A 20004-nucleotide genomic window follows, 5' to 3' on the forward strand; every position below is an offset into this window, starting at 1 on the left:
CAAGTATTTTAAACTTTGTATAAATAACACACATACACACACAAACCCACCATATTTTAGGTATGATGTCTAAAATGGAGTAGCACTAAAATGACAACAATAATAAACAACCCTTTATACTTAATTGAAAACACTCATTTTTTTTCAAGATATACATTAAGAATTTTCTACTGGCATTTTTGAATAAAATTAATAATCATTTTAAAAAATCAATTTAATTTCTCCCTTGTATATAAGAATCTAACAACAACAAAAAAGATCTCTTTTATGATTGCAATAGATTTCTGAAATCCCTAAAATATACATTCTTTAGAAAAAAATTCCTAAACCACTGTGCATCTTAGTAGGCTTATATATATGAAAAAAAAAAATCTCTATTATAGCTTACACTTAAATTTAATGCATGACCATAGGTCCCAGGGATTGAAGAATCTTATTGGTAACCAACAGCTCAAGGGATGACAATATTCCTGGCATTTGTAATCTCAAAATTTTAAAAGAAAACTGTTCACGGTGGTCTTAGAAAAAATCTGGAGATAGTTATATTTAAAAAACATACGTGCCACAAACAGATACAAGGGAGACAAATAAGAAAATATATTGTGTTAATCTTTGTAAACTTGTTCCATTTCAAAATGTATTCTAGAGGGTCAGGAAAATTCCCTATACAAATAAAACTAAACATTTGTTCCCTTTGCTTTGAAAAATATTTACAGTACACAGAACAACAAGCTAAAGTATACACCTGCTTATATTGCTGGCCAGTGACATAAATGCGCGAGGACAAAAAGGTGCATATTCAATTATCTGAGCATCTTAATTTGTCTATAGAGTGAAGTTATCATAGAACTATGGAAAAATTATAAAACATTATTTATGAACGCCAGCCCCTGTGTAAAACATCACACAAGATGCCAAGGTGTCACACATTCACTATGGTAAAAACTGTACATACGTATTCTGTATATATTTAAAACTTACAATTTTTTAATCGCTTATAATTCTTAGTTGAAAAATGTCTAATTTTCTTTTTTTGCCAAAGAAAAGTGATGTTAACTGACTGATCAGGTTCCCCAAGTAGTTTACAAAACTCTTTGCTAAGGACTTTTCATCAATGTCTTTGGCTGGTATCCTCATGAAGAAAAACTCACTAAACTTCGAAAGTTTTAAGCAGGTATTTCCACACTTTTGCTGGCAAATATTGTGATATACATAATAATGATATACGTAACAAAAGTCCACAGCAATGTGAAATACAAAACTTTGTTCTGTAAGTCTATCCTGGTCTCAGAGTGAAGTTCATTTCTTTCATCCAGTCATGTTGTCCCTTATTTGATCAACTCGAACTGCTAGGTCTCTGAAAGAGGGGCGCTGGTTTACATTATTGTTCCAGCATTCTGTCATAATCACATATATCTGTAAAAGGGAAAATAAACCAAAATTACAATGAACACAAAGCGCCATTTTTTAATTGGTGAAGACATGAATTTGGAACTCCTACTTAATTTTTTCATAGAGGCGTATGTCATGGCTATACCTACATCCACAGTCATGTTTATGCTACTTATCTAAAAGTCCAGTGAACTGCATAAACTGACCTGAAATCCTTGGGTAAAAAGAGAAAGAAAATGCATGATTACTGTGGATAAAAAAAATTTTTGTTACCTCATCTGGGCATCCATCTGGTCTTGGTAATCTTCCATTATTCTTCAGGAGTTCTATCAAATGGAACACAATCATCTGTCCTTGTTTGTCATTGCCAATCATACGCATAAATTCCTGAAACACAAACCTACTTTTTAATCACATATTTTTGGTACATTTAATTTGAAGCAGAATTCTCAATTTCTTCCAGTAAATGGGAAAAATCCCATGTATGTATGTTTCCTTACCTTGAAACTTTTAAAAACTTTTAAAGACTATTTTAACTTCAAAAACTTCCTTTTCAGTCATACTTCATAAAAGATTGTTAAATGTGGAACCTCTACAATGCCATTTCTGTAACTATAACACCCTCAACACAAATCCCCTGAGAAGAATTCAAAACCAGTGAACTAAAAACACACTTTAACACATCATATCACATTTCAGTTGAAATAAAAAGCTGAATGTAGAAGAGGACATAAAAAAATGCAGAATGAATATTAAAGCATAAATGGAATGGAGAGATGTTCATATGTTTAAATTTCATAAGATTAAAGTCTGAACCATAAGGTAGAGGAATATTTACAATGAACACATTTATTTAAATACAGAAGACTCTTGTATATTGGCAAGAAAAGTTACCAATATAAAAATGGGCAAAGTACATGAGGATACAATGCACACATGCACTTACCCCAAATGCCCAATAAATATGTACTCAAGCACACTAAAGGCAGAAATGCAAATTAAAATCAAATCGCTACAACTTCTCTCCCATCAGTTTGGCAAAGCTGCGTGGAAATGTAACAGTCGACACGGACAAATGATAAAATACATACCCCTATGCACAGCTACTGAGAGTCTAATTGAGATACAGATTTCCTGGAGAGCATTTTGAAATCATCAAAATCTATTATATGTAAGAGCTCATAATATTTCACATATAATTACATTTTCACTCTAAGATGACAACCAGAGATAAACATAAATATTTATATATAAGGATAGCCACTATGTTCAATGAGTGTTACTTAAAAGGCTGAAAAACAGAAAATGATTGTCCAGAAACTATATCTTTATGTTGAAACATCACCAAGAAATTAGAAGTCATATTTGTAGTAAGTATTTATTAACATAGGAAAATGTCCATGTTATAATCTAATGAAAAAGCAGGAAAGCTAACTGTACAGTATGACTCATTTTATAAATAAAACTTTTTAATAAAATTTAATTTTTACATATAAAATTAAAAGAATCCTGAAAGAAAACATACTACAGTATTAAAGTGGTTACCTCTGAGTAGCTGAATTAGAGATTACTTTCATTTTCTTTTCTATACTGTCCTATATTAAAATTATACAATGAATAGAAAAAATATTATTTTAAAAGGTTTAACATTTGCAATAATTCCTGGGAAGAATGAGTTTATTGGATTTACTAAAAATAATATAAAGAGAATATATTAAACAGTACTATAATCCCCACCTTTCAAAACTTCAAGTTAATTTAATGAGTTAGTTTGGGGGTTATTTTGTTGCTTGTTGTCTTATAAATAACCAATAGGAACTCTAAAATAACCCTAAGTTTACTATTATTCTTTCGAAACGCTTTTCTCATGTTAAAAAAAAAATTGAAAGTAAACAAAAAGCATACTGACCGCTGGTGGGCTTTTACTCTTGTCAATATATGTGAAAAGTTCATACAGAACCACTCCAAAGCTCCAAACATCTGAAGCCACAGAAAACTTGCTCTCTGTCAGTGATTCTGGTGCATACCTGTAATATATTTAAAAGAGTTACTTGATGTGCCAACTCTTGATTTTACCTGCAAATCACTGGATTTAAAAACAAAATAAAAAACAAGGTGTACAGAAAAGGGTTAACACATCAGGCCTGAGTTTGCAATCATCAAAAAGGTCTGTTGGTTGAATGCTGACACTTGACTGGCACCTGGGATGTTATATTCAGGAGGGTTTCCACAATTCCCTAAATGACAGAAGTGGCTTACTGCACCTAAACCATTTCCGTAGACAATATGAGTCTAGAGTTTTGGTATATGCCAGACAGAAAATATCTACATGGATCAGTTCCAATAAAAACTGTGGGCACTGAGTCTCTATTAAGTTTCCTTAGTAGATGACATTTCACACGTGTAGTCAGAATTTATTGCTGGGGGAATTAAGTGTGTCCCATTTGACTTTACTGGGAGAGGACACTTGAAAACATGTGCTTGGTTTCCTCCAGGCATCGCCACAGAGTCTTTTCCTTTTGCTGATTTTTCTTTCTATCCTTTCTCTGTAAGAGTCATAGTCATGTTTATGACTGTATGCTGAGTCCTATGAGTCCTTCCAGTGAATGATCAAACCTGAGGCTGGTCTTGGGAACCACAACACACAAAGATAACTAAAAGCAAAAAAAAAAAAAAAAAATTAATTTTGTCTCCTTAACACCAAGGTTAACTGCACAGTACTTTCAAAGAAATGGAAAAAAAAAAAAAAAAAAAAGCTGATCTTTCCAAGTTAAGCTTAAAATGAATCCAGATAAGTATTCTAGGGGGGCTTCCCTGGTGGCTCAGATGGTAAAGGATCTGCCTGCAATGCAGGAGACAAGGGTCTGATCCCTGAGTTGGGAAGATCCCCTGGAGGAGGACATGGCAATCCACTCCAGTATTTTCGCTCGGAGAATCCATGGACAGAGGAGCCTGGCAAGCTGCAGTCCATAAGGTCAAACAGAGTCAGACACAACTGAAGTGACTTGGCATGCATGCAAGTATCCTAAAGAAAAAAGTGCCTTTTAAGCTGGAGAAGACTTGAAGCTATTAACATATAAAACAAATAACTGTTAATCTGAAAGGGGGTGATTAAAAGAGGGAACATAGAAAATAGAAAGTCACAGGGGAAAATGGTGTCATCCTTTCCCTCAAGTATTAACACTACCCAAGGGAGAATTTTGGCCAATGGATTATGCATATCATGGTCAACAATGTTTATATTCTGTTTATATTCATTAAAGAGAATAATGAAAGATCTGTTTTAAACTTAGATTTAAAATATGAATTATATGAACTGAATCTCTCCTTCAAAATCTCCTTCTCTCCTTCAGCCTATGGTTCCTCACTTCTAGAAATCCTTCTCTAACTACTTAAGGTCTTATGACCTCATGCTATTGAATTTCTATTGTACTTTCAGTCTATACTACACAATTTACCATTATTTTAATATTTATTTTAAAAATTTACATATTTAGTTATGTTAATCCCACAAATGGAATATAACCTCCTTGAAGAGGAGTACTACTTCCTCAACCTTTGCAAAATATTCTCTTACTTTGGCTTTCATGAAAGCACTCTGTAATTTCTCCCTTCATTTTCACATTATATATGTAAGGATAAATACAAAGGAAAAAAGAAGCCCATGTAGAAAAGGAGAGAAAGGACTCTCTTCTCATTTACTTTAGAAAATGTAGAATTGTGAATTCTCTATTTGAAATGTATGTAAAAATCTTTTTAAAAGCTTTTGTTTAAAAGCCTCTTGCCAGGTTTACATATAGCTATGTCTTTCTCAAGAACCTGGAAACCACCTCTTCAGAATGCAGTTATCAAGGAAGATCATGCCCCTACATCCCAGTTTAAGTGGGAGGGCAGGAGCCTAACTTGGGCTGGTGCCTCCTGCAAGTTGCAAAACTATCTCCTATCATAAAAATATGAGAAGTTTATTTTTCCTTTGGATAAAGCCAATTAGCTAACACAAATGGGCACTCCTATTACTAAGTGAATTTAGGATGAACTTATGTGTGACAGATGATGCTGTCGAGTCCTCTTACTTGAGGACTAGTTACTGTTTATCCTGAGAACATATATGGAACGAGTTGAACTGTCTTGGCCATATCCAAGAGTGAGATTTCTTTCTGTTTTTTGGCAACCTCTTAGCAGACTGCTTATGGTGCATATTACTTTCTGGATTAATGTTTATTCAGTAACCAAAATGTTTTCTTTCTGTTCTGTTTTGGGGGAGAGGCTTTCTGGGTTGCGAGGAGATTCGTTTTTAATGGCATTTCCCCAGCACGTTCCCTCCTTTTCTCAATTCTCTAAAGTTGGGTTTCCCCCAGGTTCCATAATCAGAGCTTTTCCTCTCGTTCAAAAAAATTCCCTTAGATAGTATCATCCACTTACACACTAAGGTCTCCCAAATTTACAGCCACTTTATCTTTGACATTTCTTTTATGTTTCAGACTTACTTAAAATTTACACATTAAAGTTCCATAGGCAAAAAGAAATCCAGCCCACCTGTACAAGATTATTTTGCTTTCTCTGTGCAATCAATGAATGACATCAAATCTAACTCCCTAAACTCAAAATCTTAAGAATTATATTTGACTCATCTCTCACTCCAAAGTCTACTGAGTCACTAAGTTTCTTTAGTATGTCTTAGTTATGTCTCCAATCAGCCTCCCAATCCAATACTGCCATTACAGTCTTCGTTAGATCTTTATCTCATGACTAGTACAGAGATCTTCAAACCAGGTGAGGAGTAAGCAGAAAAAATATACAAATATTTCCAAGGGGCTCTATAGCAAGAGCAGTATAAGGATTTGTCATTAATTCAAAACCCTGCTTTAATAATTAAAAAAAAAAATCTCAGCAGAAGCCTTTTCCCTTAGTTCTTCTTAATACAAACCTACAGGGCAAGCTGTAAGCTAAACAACACTTGTGAACAATAAAAGCAATATAGATGACAATGATTCTTTTAAATGAAATTACATATTTTAAAAAATATGGTGGCTAAATCTGATGGATAAAAATTATTATTTCTTTCAAACTTTAGTGTTTACTTTTCAATAAGTTAGTTAAAATATATTCTGTCAACTCCTTCTGAAATATGTAAAAATTAGTTGACCTCATTTACTTACATAAAACACTTAATATTTTTACTTGCTACTATGAAAATAAAACAATATACTAACTATCTGATTAGTTTCTAGCAGTATATAGCTTTCTTTTTCATTAAACACATAAAATCTTGATCATGATCAATGATAAGGTTTCTGATTTTTATACAAGCTTCTTATTAGTGAGTCCCCAAAGTCAAACATCAGGCTTCCCAGGTGGCAATCCTGGTAAAGAATCCACCTATCAATGCAGGAGATGCAAGAGACATGGGCTGGATCACTGGGTGGGGAAGATATGCTGGAGAAGGAAATGGAAACTCATTCCAGTATTCTTGCCTGGAAAATCCCTGGTGAATTACAGTCTACAGGTTGCAAAGAGTTGACGCGACTGAGCAGCACAAAGTCAAACATCAGAGTTCAATTTCCCTAAAACATTTATTTACTGAAGGAGTAATAGGCCTTTTACCATATGCCTTACTTCATAAAACGTAATCTTAACAATATTTTATTCTGTATTATGTATTAGGAAATTAAGTAATGAGAAGCAATTTATCTTAATTGTTTAATAAGGAAATTAATTATACTAAATATATATCATTTTAAGCTTATCCTGCCCTGGAGGAGGGCACGGCAATCCACTCCACTATCCTCACCTGGAGAATCCCACAGACAGAGGAGACTGCAGTCCTCCTCTGGACAGGAAGGCTACAGTCCATGAGGTCGCAAAGAGTCAGACACAACTGAAGCGACTTAGCATGCATGAATGCACATAAGCTTATCCTGATTTCCTTTGTGATTAATCTTTCCAGATATTCAGGAAGAAATACAGGGCCCAAAGCTTTAGGGGCCTTCTTTATGATAAGAATATAAAGTTAGGTATAAAAGTGAATATTTAAAATTAGAAAAGAAAGAATCTCAAAAAGAAGGAACTCTGACAGATATGCCTTGTTAGCTTCATTGTAAACTTGTCTCTCTGCATATGTGTTCTATAGTTTATAATGATTTTTTTAAAAACAGTATTTCATAACATTAACTACTTGAACTTAAAAATGAACTAAAGTTTTTTCTGTCGGAAAATAAGTGTATTTGTTTATGAGGCCTGGTATTGCTAAGCAGATTGAATGAAGGACATTCCTCATTAAGTGACTCAATCTTTGAGATAGAGCAAGGGATTGCCATATTTAAATTATGTATTTAAAAATTATAAAACATTATTTAAAATACTGTATCAAAATTAATATTCTGTTTCTTAACTTTTTATAAATGTATAAACAAGATGCCTCTACATGAGAGTAATACCATGATTTGAATTAATTTGAAAAAAAAATTTTGGCATACTTCCTGGAAACTGAGAAAATGAAAGACCCTAATGATTGGGTAGTAAATCCACTTTTGAAAATCAAGTGGGTTTAATTCTTTGTTTTCTATGAAATTGAAAACAGAATGGATCTAATGAAATTGCCAGCTAACAAATTCTATCAGTAGATCACTGCATATTGTTTTGCTTATCACAAGTCATAAACGTGAATGACATAACAAAACTCCTTCCATTTCCATCTCATTTATACAAAAAAGTTTTCTCTGTGCTTACAAAAACAAAAATAGACTTGGAATTTATGTTGAATCTGGTCCCCTTATAACAGTAAATAATATTTATCTAAGGCTATATGGACTAGTTGGAGGGGGAAAAAAAAAACTCCATATCTCATTAAGAAATGATTGCAATAAACATTTTTAAAGAACTAGTCAAATAACTAATCCAAATTAATAATTCATTTATATTGCATTGGAAATTGCACCCTGACAGTAACTTCAGTGATAGTTCAATCCAGAAGGAAAAAAATGAATAGTTTTGTGGTCACAGGAAATTTTAAAATTAATTCAATTTATATATGTATTTTGGTTACAGAGGAGATTATCAAGATATATTCCAAGTGCAAAATAAAATACATTATGCAGAATTCTGAGAAGGGAGGTGTAAACATAATTTTAAAGAGAAAAAGGAATAACATAAAGTTTCTATCAAAAAGACAGTCTCTTTCTATACCTTTTTAAGTGGGTGACAATCTTTATCAAGTTGCTGTGGCATTTGGATTTCACTGTATATCTCTAAAGGATTGATACACCTTGTATTAATGTCATTATTTATAATACTTTACAAAATATTTACAACCATATAAAATTTTAAAATGTTTCATAAAGAATACAGCTTTTGATAATTCTTTCAATGGGTATATATGCACAAAGGGTTTCAAAATCAATGACCTAGATACCTGAAAAAGTTGTCTAAGTAGTCCTCTCTGCTGTTAGCCTCTCCTTAACACAATGCACTCTCTATACCTCCAGTTCTGGTATGAAGTCCCCTATACACTAAAAATTTACTGACGTGCCCCCAAAGCTTTTGTTTATGTGGGTTGAATCTACTAATATTTACCATATTAGATTTCAAAACCAAGGAGACATAAAAGTATCATTAAAAATAACAATAAACCCAGTAATACTAGCATAAATAATATTTTTATAAAAAATAACTGTTTTCCAAAACAACAAATTTTGTATTTAGAGTTGTATGTTTTACATTTTTGCAAGTTTCTTTAATGTTGGTTTAATACACCTTTTTTGCACCTGATTTTTAAAAAAATTTTTATATGATTTTTAAAGGTTATACACCATTTACAGTTAGTACAAAATATTAGCTATATTCCCCATGTTGAACAAATATATCCCTGTAGCCTATCTCACGTCCAGTAGTTTGTACCTCCCATTCGGCCACCCCCATAATGCCCCTCCCTACTTGTAACCACTAGTTTCCTCTCTGTATCTGTGAGTCTGCTTTTTTGTTATATTCACTAGTTTGTTGTATTTTTGATCCCAAATATAAGTGATATCATACAGTATTTATCTTTCTCTGTCTGACCCTCTAAATTCATCCATGTTGTTGCAAATGACAAAATTTCATTATTTTTTAAGGCTAAGTAGTATGCCCTTGTATGTGTATGTACATACAATTGCATCATGTGTGTATGTATCTATGTATACATAAAAGAGATTCATTTCAGAAGTAAAGACACACACAGACTAGATGGAAGGGAAAATATATTTATAAATACACATTTATACATATATAGGAGCACCAAAATATATAAAGCAAATATTATCAGACCTAAAGGGAGAAATTAAAAACAATACAATAACAACAGTAGGGGACTTTAACACCCCACTTACAGCAGTGGATAGATCATTTACAGAAAAATCAATAAGGAAACAGCTGGCCTTAAATGACATACTAGGTGAGATGGAGTTCAAAGCTATGTACAGAATACTCATTCTTCTAAGGTGCACATGGAATATTCCAAGACAGATCACATATTAAGCCACGAGTTGTCTCAATAATTCAAGAAGACTGAAATCATATCAACCATCTTTTCCAAGTATAATGGTATGAAATCAGAGATCACGATAAGAAAATTGGAAAACCACAAAAATATGAAGATTAAACAACATGCTGGGGCTTCCCTGGTGGTCCAGTGGTTAAGAATCCACCTTGCTTACTGGTTCAATTCCTCATCTGGGAAGATTGCACATGCCACGAGACAACTAAGCCCATGTGCCACAACTACTGAGTCCATGCTCTACAGCCACTGAGCCCCTGTACAACTACTGAAGCCTGCACACCCTAGAGCCCATGCTATCCAACAAGAGAAGCCACTGCAACAGAAGCCAGGGCACTGCAATTAGAAAACAGGCCCTGCTAGCCACAACTAGAGAAAGCTGGAGCACAGCAACAAAGATCCAGTGCAGCCAAAAGTAATAAACATAAACTTTTAAAAATAAACATGCTACTAAACAACTAGTAGGTCAATGGAGAAATCAAAAGAGAAAAATAACATCCAAAGACAAATGAAAACAGAAATAAAGCACACCAAAATCTACTGAATGCACCAAAAGTAGTTCTAGGAAGGAAGCTCATAACAATACAGACCTACCTCAAGAAACAAGAAAAATCTAACAATCTGAATTTACACCTAAAGTAACCAGAAAAAGAAGATCAAAGTCCAAAGTTATTAGAAGGAGGGAAAGAACAAAGACGAGGGCAGAAATAAAGACTGAAAATGGCAGAAAGTGAAGAGGAACTGAAGAGCCTCTTGATGAAGGTGAAAGAGGAGAGTAAAAAGCTGGCTTAAAACTCAACATTCAGAAAACTAAGATCATGGCATCTGGTCCCATCACTTCATGGCAAATAGATAGTGGAACAATGGAAACAGTGACAGATTTTATTTTCTTAGGCTCCAAAATCACTGGATGGTGACTGCAGCCATGGTATTAAAAGATGCTTGCTCTTTGGAAGAAAAGCTATGACCAACCTAGATAACTATTAAAGTGCTGCACTCAATATGTCAGCAACTTTGAAAAACTCAGCAGTGGCCACGGGACAGGAAAAAGTTGATCTTCATCCCAATTTCCAAGAAGCAGAGTACTAAAGAATGCTAAAACTACCAGACAATTGAACTCATTTCCCATGCTAGTAAGGTTATGCTCAAAATCCCCTAACCTAGGCTTCAGCACTACATGAACCGAGAACTTCCAGATGTTCAAGCAAGAACAACTTGGAGATCAAGTTGCCAACATTCAATGGATCAAGGCAATTCCAGAAAAATATCTACCTGTTTCACTGACTACGCTAAAGTCTGTGACAGTGTGGATCACAAAAATCTGGAAAATTCTTAAAGAGATGGTAATACCAGACCATCTTACCATCCTGAGAAACATGTATGCTGGCCAACAAGCAACAGCTAGAACCTTATATGGAATAACTGACTGGTTCAAAATTGAGAGAGGAGTATGAAAAGGCTGTTTATTGTCACCCTGTTTATTTAACTTATACACAGAGCACATTATGCGAAATGCTGGGCTGGATGAGTTACAAGCTGTAATCAAGACTGCCGGGAGAAATATCAACAAATTCAGATATGCAGATGATACCACTTTAGTGGCAGAAAGCAAAGAGGAACTAAAGAACCTCTAAAGAGGAGAATGAAGAAGCTGGCTTAAAACTCAGTATTATAAAACCAAGATCACAGCATCTGATCCCATCACTTCATGGCAAATAGAGCAGGGGAAAAGGTGGAAGCAGTGACAGATTTCCTCTTCTTGGGCTCTAAAATCACTGCAGATGGTGACTGCAGCCATGAAATTAGAAGATGCTTGCTTCTTCGAAGAAAGCTATAACAAACCTAGACAGTATATTAAAAAGGAAGGACATCAGTTTGCTGACTAAGGTCCGTATAGTCAAGGCTATGGTCTTTCCAGTAGTCATGTATGGATGTGAGAACTGGACCATAAGGAAGGTAGAGCACCAAAGAATTGATGCTTTCAAACTGTGGTGCTGGAGAAGACTCTTGTGAGTCCCGTGGACAGCAAGGAGAACAAACCAGTCAATCTTAAAGCAAAAATCAATCAACTTTGAATACTCACTGGAAGGACTGAGGCTGAAGCTGAAGCTCTAGTATTTTGGTCACCTGATGCGAACAGCTGACTCATTGGAAAAGTCCCTGAAGCTAGGAAAGATTGAGGGCAGAAGGAGAAGAGGGCATCAGAGGATGAGATAGCTGGATGGCATCACTGATACAATCGACATGAACTTGGGGAAACTCCGGGACAGATGGTGAAGGACAGGGAGGCCTGGTGTGCTACAGTCCACGGGGTCGCAAAGAGTCTGACACAACATGGCTACTGAACAACAACAGCACTCAGAGCAATCTACAGATCTAATGCAATTCTTATCAAAACTCCACAGAACTAGAAAAAATTCTAAAGTTTGTATGAAACTACAAAAGATCCTTTGAGAAAGGGAACAACCTTGATAAAGAAGAACAAAGCTGGAGGTAGCATGGAGAAAGGACAGTTCTTCAATAAATGGTGTTGAGAAAATTGCAGAGATACATGCAAAAGAATGAAATTAGACCATTATCTTACACCACATATAAAAATTAACATCAAAACAGATTAAAAACTTGAATGTTTAACCCAAAACCATAAAATTCCCAGTGGAAAACATAGGGAGTGGAAAACATCAATCAACTTCATTGATTATTATTATAAATATATAAATGATAAACTACTAAAAATAAAAATAAAGCTTGAAGTTTGTGCTCTAAAACTTTATTGTATGGTACTAAAACATACTCACCAGAATATGGGACTTTCACCAGGCTCTTTCACTTTGTAGTACTCTTTGTCTTGTGGCAAGACTTTGGTTAATCCAAAATCTCCTATTTTAACTCTGTTTTCATTCTCCACTAATATATTCCTTGTTGCCAGATCCCTGTGGATATATCTTTTTGTACCAAGATATTCCATCCCCTATGGATAAAATAACATTTTTCTTTCAGCCAGCTTAATAAACATAAACAATTTAGTCTTCTGGTTACCTACTCCCTTAATTATCTAAGGAAAATTCTAGAGAAAATAGAAAAAAATATATTATTTCTTAATAATTACTTCAACGTATTCTCTTTATTTGGGCTTCCCTGTGGCTAAGATGGTAAAGAATCCACCTGTGATACAGGAGACCTAGGTACAATCCTTGGTTCAGGAAGATCTCCTGGAGAAGGGAATGGCTACCCACTCCAATAATCTTGCCTAGAGAAACCCATGAACAAAGGAGTCTGGCGGGCTATAGTTCATGGGGTCCCAAAAGAGTCAGACATGACTGAGCAACTAAACACAAACTCTTTTCATTTACAACAAATAGCCATGATATTAGGTACCTTGCATATCTGAGATGTGTATTGCAGAAGTTTTTTATGATCTATCCGTTCTTTATGTTTTTGGAGATAGTCTCGTAAACTTCCATATGGTAAATACTCCATAATTAATCTTAGATTATGCCGGCCTATTAACACACAAATGAGAACATAATGTTTTATTCTGTCATGTTTTATTGATGAACTAATATAACATAACTGTGTATGAATGACCTAAAGAGATATAAAATCTGAGTCTAAGATGACAAAACCTGATTATAAATTAAAGGTCATGTGGTATTTAGGAACACTAACTTTCTGAATCAAAATGGTCTGAACATAAAGTTTTAGAAATACTTATGTTTTAATCTCCTGTAACCATTTATGCAAATCAAAATAAGCTGATGAGAAAACTTACTTTCTCTTCATCTATACTGAATAAAAAGGATCTAATTAAAAAATAATATTTTCATAGAAAATATGAACAATTTCTTTCTTTAGAAATGATATTCCCTTGGTACGCTAAAGCAAAAATGGTAACCACCATCCTCACTGAAAAGAATGATCAGCCAAGTAATCAAGGATTTCTTGTAGTTACAGCCCAACACCAAACACAATCTCCAGTCATACATAATGTTTCCTTCTCTGGACACTGGAATATTTTAAGTTCAGATCTTGGGACATCACGTGTTTCTATTACCCAGTATGCCAAAGACATATCCTAAGTTCAAAAAAAGTATCAATGGGCAACATACCAGCACTGTAGCAGACTCCTTTGTACTTTACAATGTTGTCATGCTGCAAGGATTTAAGGATTTCAATTTCTCTTTCGAAGTCTCTGAGGTGCTCTTCAGTACTGTGCTGGAGCTTTTTCACAGCCACCACCTCCCCAGTATTGTCTTGTAGAGGGTCATACCGGCACATCTCCACACTCCCAAAATTACCCTTAAACAGCACATATCACATTAAGATACAAATCTCAAGTTTTCTAGAAAATTACTAATTATGATTATACAGTCAATTTCAGCAGCTAGAATTAGAAGATGTATCTCTAAACTCACATTAAACAACTTTCAGAAAAAGGAGATAATATTTTAGTAGGTGGATAGTAAGCCTAAATATTTAATTTCTCCAAAAGGAATTAGAGGCTGAAATATAAATAACTTCAAAAAGGCATTATAACAAAACATAAACATTATTTTTTAAGATAAGCCAAAGGACATGCCAGGGAATTTCTAAATTTCTGTCACTAACTTCCAGGAAGAACTTTTCTTTTTCACAATATAGACATTGATATCACTGTCAGTGAGCTGTATAGAATAAGGGTCTGTTATGGACTGAATGTCCATGTCCCATCCCCTCAAATTTGTATGATAAAGCTCTAACCCCAATGTGGTGGAGACAGGGCCTCTGAAGAGGTCGTAAAGGTTAAATAAGGTCATAAGAGTGAGGCCTTCATCCTGAAGGCTAGTGCCATTACAAGAAGAGGAAGACACACCAGTGCTCTCTGCCGCATGAGGACACAGTGAGAAAGTTGCCATGTGGCAAGCTAAGAAGAGAGCCTTCACCAGAACTTGAACCCTACTGGAACCTTGATCTTAAGACTTATCTCAAGAACTTTGAGAAAAAAAATGTCTGCTGCTTAAGCCAAGGTCATGCTGTGTCATTGGTAGCTTCTGTAATTATCTCCTAATATTCTCTACATTCTGATATTCAAGCTCTTTTAAAATCCCCTTCCTTTGAGTGTAGGCTATAAACTCATTTATACTGAACATTGACTGAAAGTGAAAGAGAGTGAAAGACTGAAGGCAGGAGGAGAAGGGGACGACAGAGGATGAGATGGTTAGACTGACTGATGGACATGATTTTGAGCAAGCTCTGGGAGTTGGTGATGGACAGGGAAGCCTGGCGTGCTGCAGTCCATGGGGTCACGTAGAGTTGGACATGACTGAGCGACTGAACTGAACTGACAGTGAACAGAATATGGCAAGAGTGAGAAGATGCCACACCTGAGATAAGGATATAAAAAGTCTATGGCTTTAATCTTGGGTGTTTGCTCTCAGCAACCATGTTGTGAGGCAGCCTGTGGAGAGGCCCATGTAAGTGAGCTAGGAAGCAGATATTCTGAGGCCTATCAATAGCCATATGACAAGCTTGAAAGTAAGTCTTTCCCTAGTTAAGCTTTCAAATGAAACTGCAAGACCTGGCTGGCACCTTGGCTGCAGTCTTTTGAGAGACCCTGCACTAGAATCATCCAGCTAAGTTGCTCCTATATTCTTGACTCACCTAATGATGTTTTTTGGTCTTTTTTTCAGCTGTTAAGTTTTAGGGTAATTTGTTGCAGAGCAATAGATGATGAATATACCAAATACCTAGACTTATTTTTGTCATTGCTACACTCTCTGAAACATTCTCAAGAATATTTTACAAAGGATGACATCAAAGTATTAATAAAACTAAGCCAATGTATAATATAGCCCCCAATGTTTAGCTCTGGCAAAACTGGATCAGAACATTTAGTTTAGATTCAATACCTAAGTGAGGCCTTCACATTGTGTCCATGCCAAAAATCCAGTTCATAAGGCCACATGGTACAGAACCCTATACTACCAAGCTTAGAGGAAGAATGAGGGCTTACCACTATGATTGGACCTACTAAGAAGTAAGCCTTTTCTATCTTACTTAAAATATATGTTGGTGCAAAAGTATTTGTGGGTTTTGCACTGAACTCTGCTTTTTGATATTGGAATACATTCTTAAACAAATATGATTATACTATATATTATTTTAATGCACATTTCTCGCTTTATGGAATTTTGCTAATGACTTATTACTTGTTGTTTAATTTATATTTATTTTAGACTAGGGAAATGATGTTAGACAAAAAACAAATTTGAGCAATTCAAAATAGGTCATAAAGCAGAGGAGACAATTTGCAACATCAACAATGCATTTGGCCCAGGAACTGCTAACAAATGTATAGTGCAGTGGTGGTTCAAGAAGTTTTGCAAAGGAGTTGAAAGTGTTGAAGATGAGGAGCACAGTGGCTGGCCATTGGAAGTTGACAACAACCAATTCAGAGGATGATCAAAGCTGATCCTCTTACAAGTACACAAAAAGTTGCCAAACCTGTGGCAGATTCATTTCGATATTTGGCAAAACTAATACAATATTGTAAAGTTAAAAAAAAAAATTAAATTAAATTAAAAAAAAAAAAAAGAACATTCTATGGTCATTCAACATTTGAAGCAAACTGGAAAGGTGAAAAAGCTGGGTGCCTCATGAGCTAACCACAAATCAAAAAAATCATCATTTCAAAGTGTTGTCTTCTTTTATTCTATGCAACAATGAACCATTTCTCGATCTGATTGTGACATGCAATGAAAAGTGTATTCTCTACAACCAGCTCAGTGGCTGCACTGAGAAGAAGCTCCAAAGCACTTCCCAAAGCTGAACTTTGGGAGGTTTGGTAAAAGGTTTTGACAAAAAAGGTCATGATCACTGTTTGGTGATCTGCTGCCTGTCTGATCCACTATAGTTTTCTGAACCCTGGCGAAACCATTCCATCTGAGAAGTATGCCCAGCAAATCGATGAGATACACCTAAAACTGCAATGCTTGAAGCCAGCACTAGTCAACAGAAAGAACCCCAATTCTTCTCCATGACAACACTCAACCACACAGGACACAACAAATGCTTCAAAAGCTGAATGAACCGCTCTACGAAGTTCGGCCTCATTCTCCATATTCAGCTGACATCTCGCCAACTGACTACCACTTCTTCAAGCATCTCAACGATTTTTTGCAGGGAAAATGCATTCCAAAAGTCAGTCAAATCCTGAAGCACAGATTTTTATGCTACAGGAATAAACAAACTTATTTCTCATTGGCAAAAATGTGCTGATTGTAATGGTTCCTATTTTGATTAATAAAGATGTGTTTGAGCCTAGTTCTAATGGCTTAAAATTCACGGTCTGAAACTACAATAACTTTTTTACCAGCCTAAAATGTAGGCTATGCCTGACTGTGTTACCTTTCAGAAGAGAGAAACTGTCTGCTAGTAAACATGCCTTCTCCAGTCAACATCTGGACTCTGAATGAGCAAGCAGATTAATTATTTCTCCCTTAGGTGACTAAAAAAGGAGGCAGGTGGAAAGGCTTATTAATTGTTCTTTTCTCTATCTCATAACTAAAGTGCCCTCTACCAAGAAAGAATCTCATGGTCAAATTAATTGGGAAAAATATAGCTTAATTTATCCTCCTTTTGAAAATGTTCAATGCACAGTACATGTTAAAGGTTCCAACAAGTTTTTCAGTAAAGACAGCTATTCAACACAGCATTTCCCCAAAACCTGAAAACTAAGCCTTTTTTCTATAGACACCTTTTAAAACCTTTTTATCTTATATTGAAGTATAGTTGATTAATAATGCTGTGCTAGTTTTAGGTGTAGAGCAAAGTGATTCAGTTATACATATACACGTATCTGTTCTTTTTTCAAATTCTTTTCTCATTTAGGTTGTTATAAAATATTGAGCAGAGTTTCTTGTGTTATGTAGTAGGTACTTGCTGGTTATACAAACACTCTAAAACTCTGTGGAAAGTGAACTTTAGAGAGTCTCTTAAGTCTTTTCTCCCCTAAATAAAATGTTTTATGATTACACTTCAATTATTTAAAAATCTTCTGACACTTTACCTTGCCAAGTTGCTGTAGAAATTTCAAGTGTCTTTCTTCAAATTGTGTAGGGTCTCGGTCTTCAAAAGCACCAGAAAATCCTAGGGCACCTATTCTCATATTTGGTAACATGTCATTTTCTGTTAATAGTTCATAATCTGGAGAAATAAATAACATTTCTAACATAATCTGGCAAATCCATTCTCTGGGTTAAAATTATTCTTATTCAGGCTGACCAAAATAATCATAATGAGTTAGAAACACTAAATACAAATTGATACAAGGCAACTCTGAACGTTTAGACTGTTAATGGAAGCCTTGAATTATAACTCATAATTGGACAGGTTTTTGGTAAAGATTTTTGCAAAGGATAAATGAATACTTTCCAAAATAGGCAATTTTAATATTTATAAAGTAAGTTAGTATGCCGATTTTTGTGGCAAGAAGAACAAGCAGTATTGGAACAGAAAATATTTATGGGTCAGACACAGGTATATTTAGCTAAGTTTTTTAAGGAGGAGAGGACAAACAAAAATCTACTTCATATTTAGAAAATTAATCAGCTATATGTGAGAGCTAGTTTAAAAAACAAAGAATTGTTTATAAAAAAATCAAATAAGCTTCTCAGTGTACTAATTAAATAGCAAACTAAATTGAGATTATTAAAAGGGTAAAAGCATTTTATGAAAATACTTCACAATCAATGAGACTAGAATATGTATAAGGTAGAAAAAGTCATATGAATGTAAGAAATTAAGAGGGTCTAAAAGACATCAGGGAACTTCCCAGAGGGGGATTACAAAATTAGTAAGGATTTATTAAATACATCATTAAGATTGTTCCAACAGTACATACCTGGAGTAAACAAACTATTAAGATCTCTTATAATGGCTCTGAAAGAAGGCCTAAAATCTGGTTCATAATCCATGCAATTATTAATAAGATTTGCTAATTCTGTCCACTTTGGCGCAGGAAGCTGGTGCCTATCTTCATAAAACTGTAGTTTCTATAATTAAAGAACCACATGTTGAGAATAAATTATAAAGGCCATGTAAACTTTTTTTTTTTAACATAAAATTGGCCAAAGAATATCAAATAATGTGAAAGAAATATTAGGAATCACAAAATAATTACAACTTCACTGTTTATATAAACTTACTCTTTGAGAATCCAAAGCACTCAGAGGCTTATCTCCTCCACTGCAGATTTCCCACAATGTGGTACCAAAACTCCATTTGTCTGTTGCCAGGTTTAGATTTTTAGGATTTTCAATGCATTCAGGTGGTACCCATGGTATTCTCTCCTGCAGGACTTTTAAATGATAGTTAAAAAAAAAAAATGCTTAAATAACTCCCTTAATAAAACAATTCTTATATATGTTAATAATTTCACACAAATTGGAATAATCAAATCATTTTAATTTGCTTGGGGGCGGGGGTATGTTCATGCATATACACATGCTTAAGGGCCAGAAGGGACCTCTGAGATCACCTAATTCAATATCTCAGCTTTAACAATGTCAACGTTAAGACCCATAATGATTGAATAATTTGCCCAAAGTTATACAATTTGTTAATAGCACAGAATTAGTTACTGTACAATGAATCCTGGATCGACTAAATTTTACATTAAACCGTAGTGTTTCAACTATTGCCCCGTTCTCTCTAACCTTTCCTAATAGCTATGCATTCACAATATTTTTTTCCCCCGTACATTTTTTCCCAAATTGCTTCTTGATATATTTTTTACTTCTTAACAATGTATAAACAATAAAGGTAATGTTAACATCATTTCAATCTGTACTAATGACTCAATAGTAGTCACTATTCTAACCTGCAAATGAAAAACAAGGGCCAATAGGCAAATGAATGATTAAATTATACCAAGATATTCTTGGCACAATATTGATATACATAGGTTCTGCCCAGACCATGAAATCTTCCAAGTTAATTTTTTGATGTCTTTGATCCCATCAGAAAAATGATATTCACAAAAGGAGGGAACACTTTAACTTTACCCTCTGGTATTCTGGCATAGACAGAATGATAGAAGATAG

The 20004-nt window shown here is 34.6% G+C and overlaps 1 protein-coding gene across 4 annotated transcripts in view; it reads right to left on the reverse strand.

The window, feature by feature from the left end:
* Positions 1-573: 573 nt before the first annotated feature.
* Positions 574-20004, reverse strand: part of JAK2 (Janus kinase 2) — a 118366-nt gene continuing 98935 nt past the window's right edge. For 2 of the 4 annotated variants that reach the window (XM_019965993.2, XM_019965994.2), the window contains exons 17-25: positions 19108-19259; positions 18804-18954; positions 17970-18106; positions 14032-14221; positions 13301-13425; positions 12721-12893; positions 3302-3419; positions 1666-1779; positions 574-1416 (exon numbers count right to left, since the gene is read on the reverse strand). In XM_019965993.2, the coding sequence (XP_019821552.1) occupies positions 1309-1416; positions 1666-1779; positions 3302-3419; positions 12721-12893; positions 13301-13425; positions 14032-14221; positions 17970-18106; positions 18804-18954; positions 19108-19259 (1268 nt within the window). In that variant the 3' untranslated portion in view covers positions 574-1308. Of the gene's footprint in view, positions 1417-1665; positions 1780-3301; positions 3420-8577; positions 8640-9615; positions 12089-12720; positions 12894-13300; positions 13426-14031; positions 14222-17969; positions 18107-18803; positions 18955-19107; positions 19260-20004 lie in introns of those variants that run through there. The other 2 variants (XR_011568038.1, XM_070794581.1) reach the window with 2 other exon arrangements.

This window comes from Bos indicus, chromosome 8 (genome assembly GCF_029378745.1).
Source record: "Bos indicus isolate NIAB-ARS_2022 breed Sahiwal x Tharparkar chromosome 8, NIAB-ARS_B.indTharparkar_mat_pri_1.0, whole genome shotgun sequence".
In the NCBI taxonomy this organism is placed as follows: Eukaryota; Metazoa; Chordata; class Mammalia; order Artiodactyla; family Bovidae; genus Bos; species Bos indicus.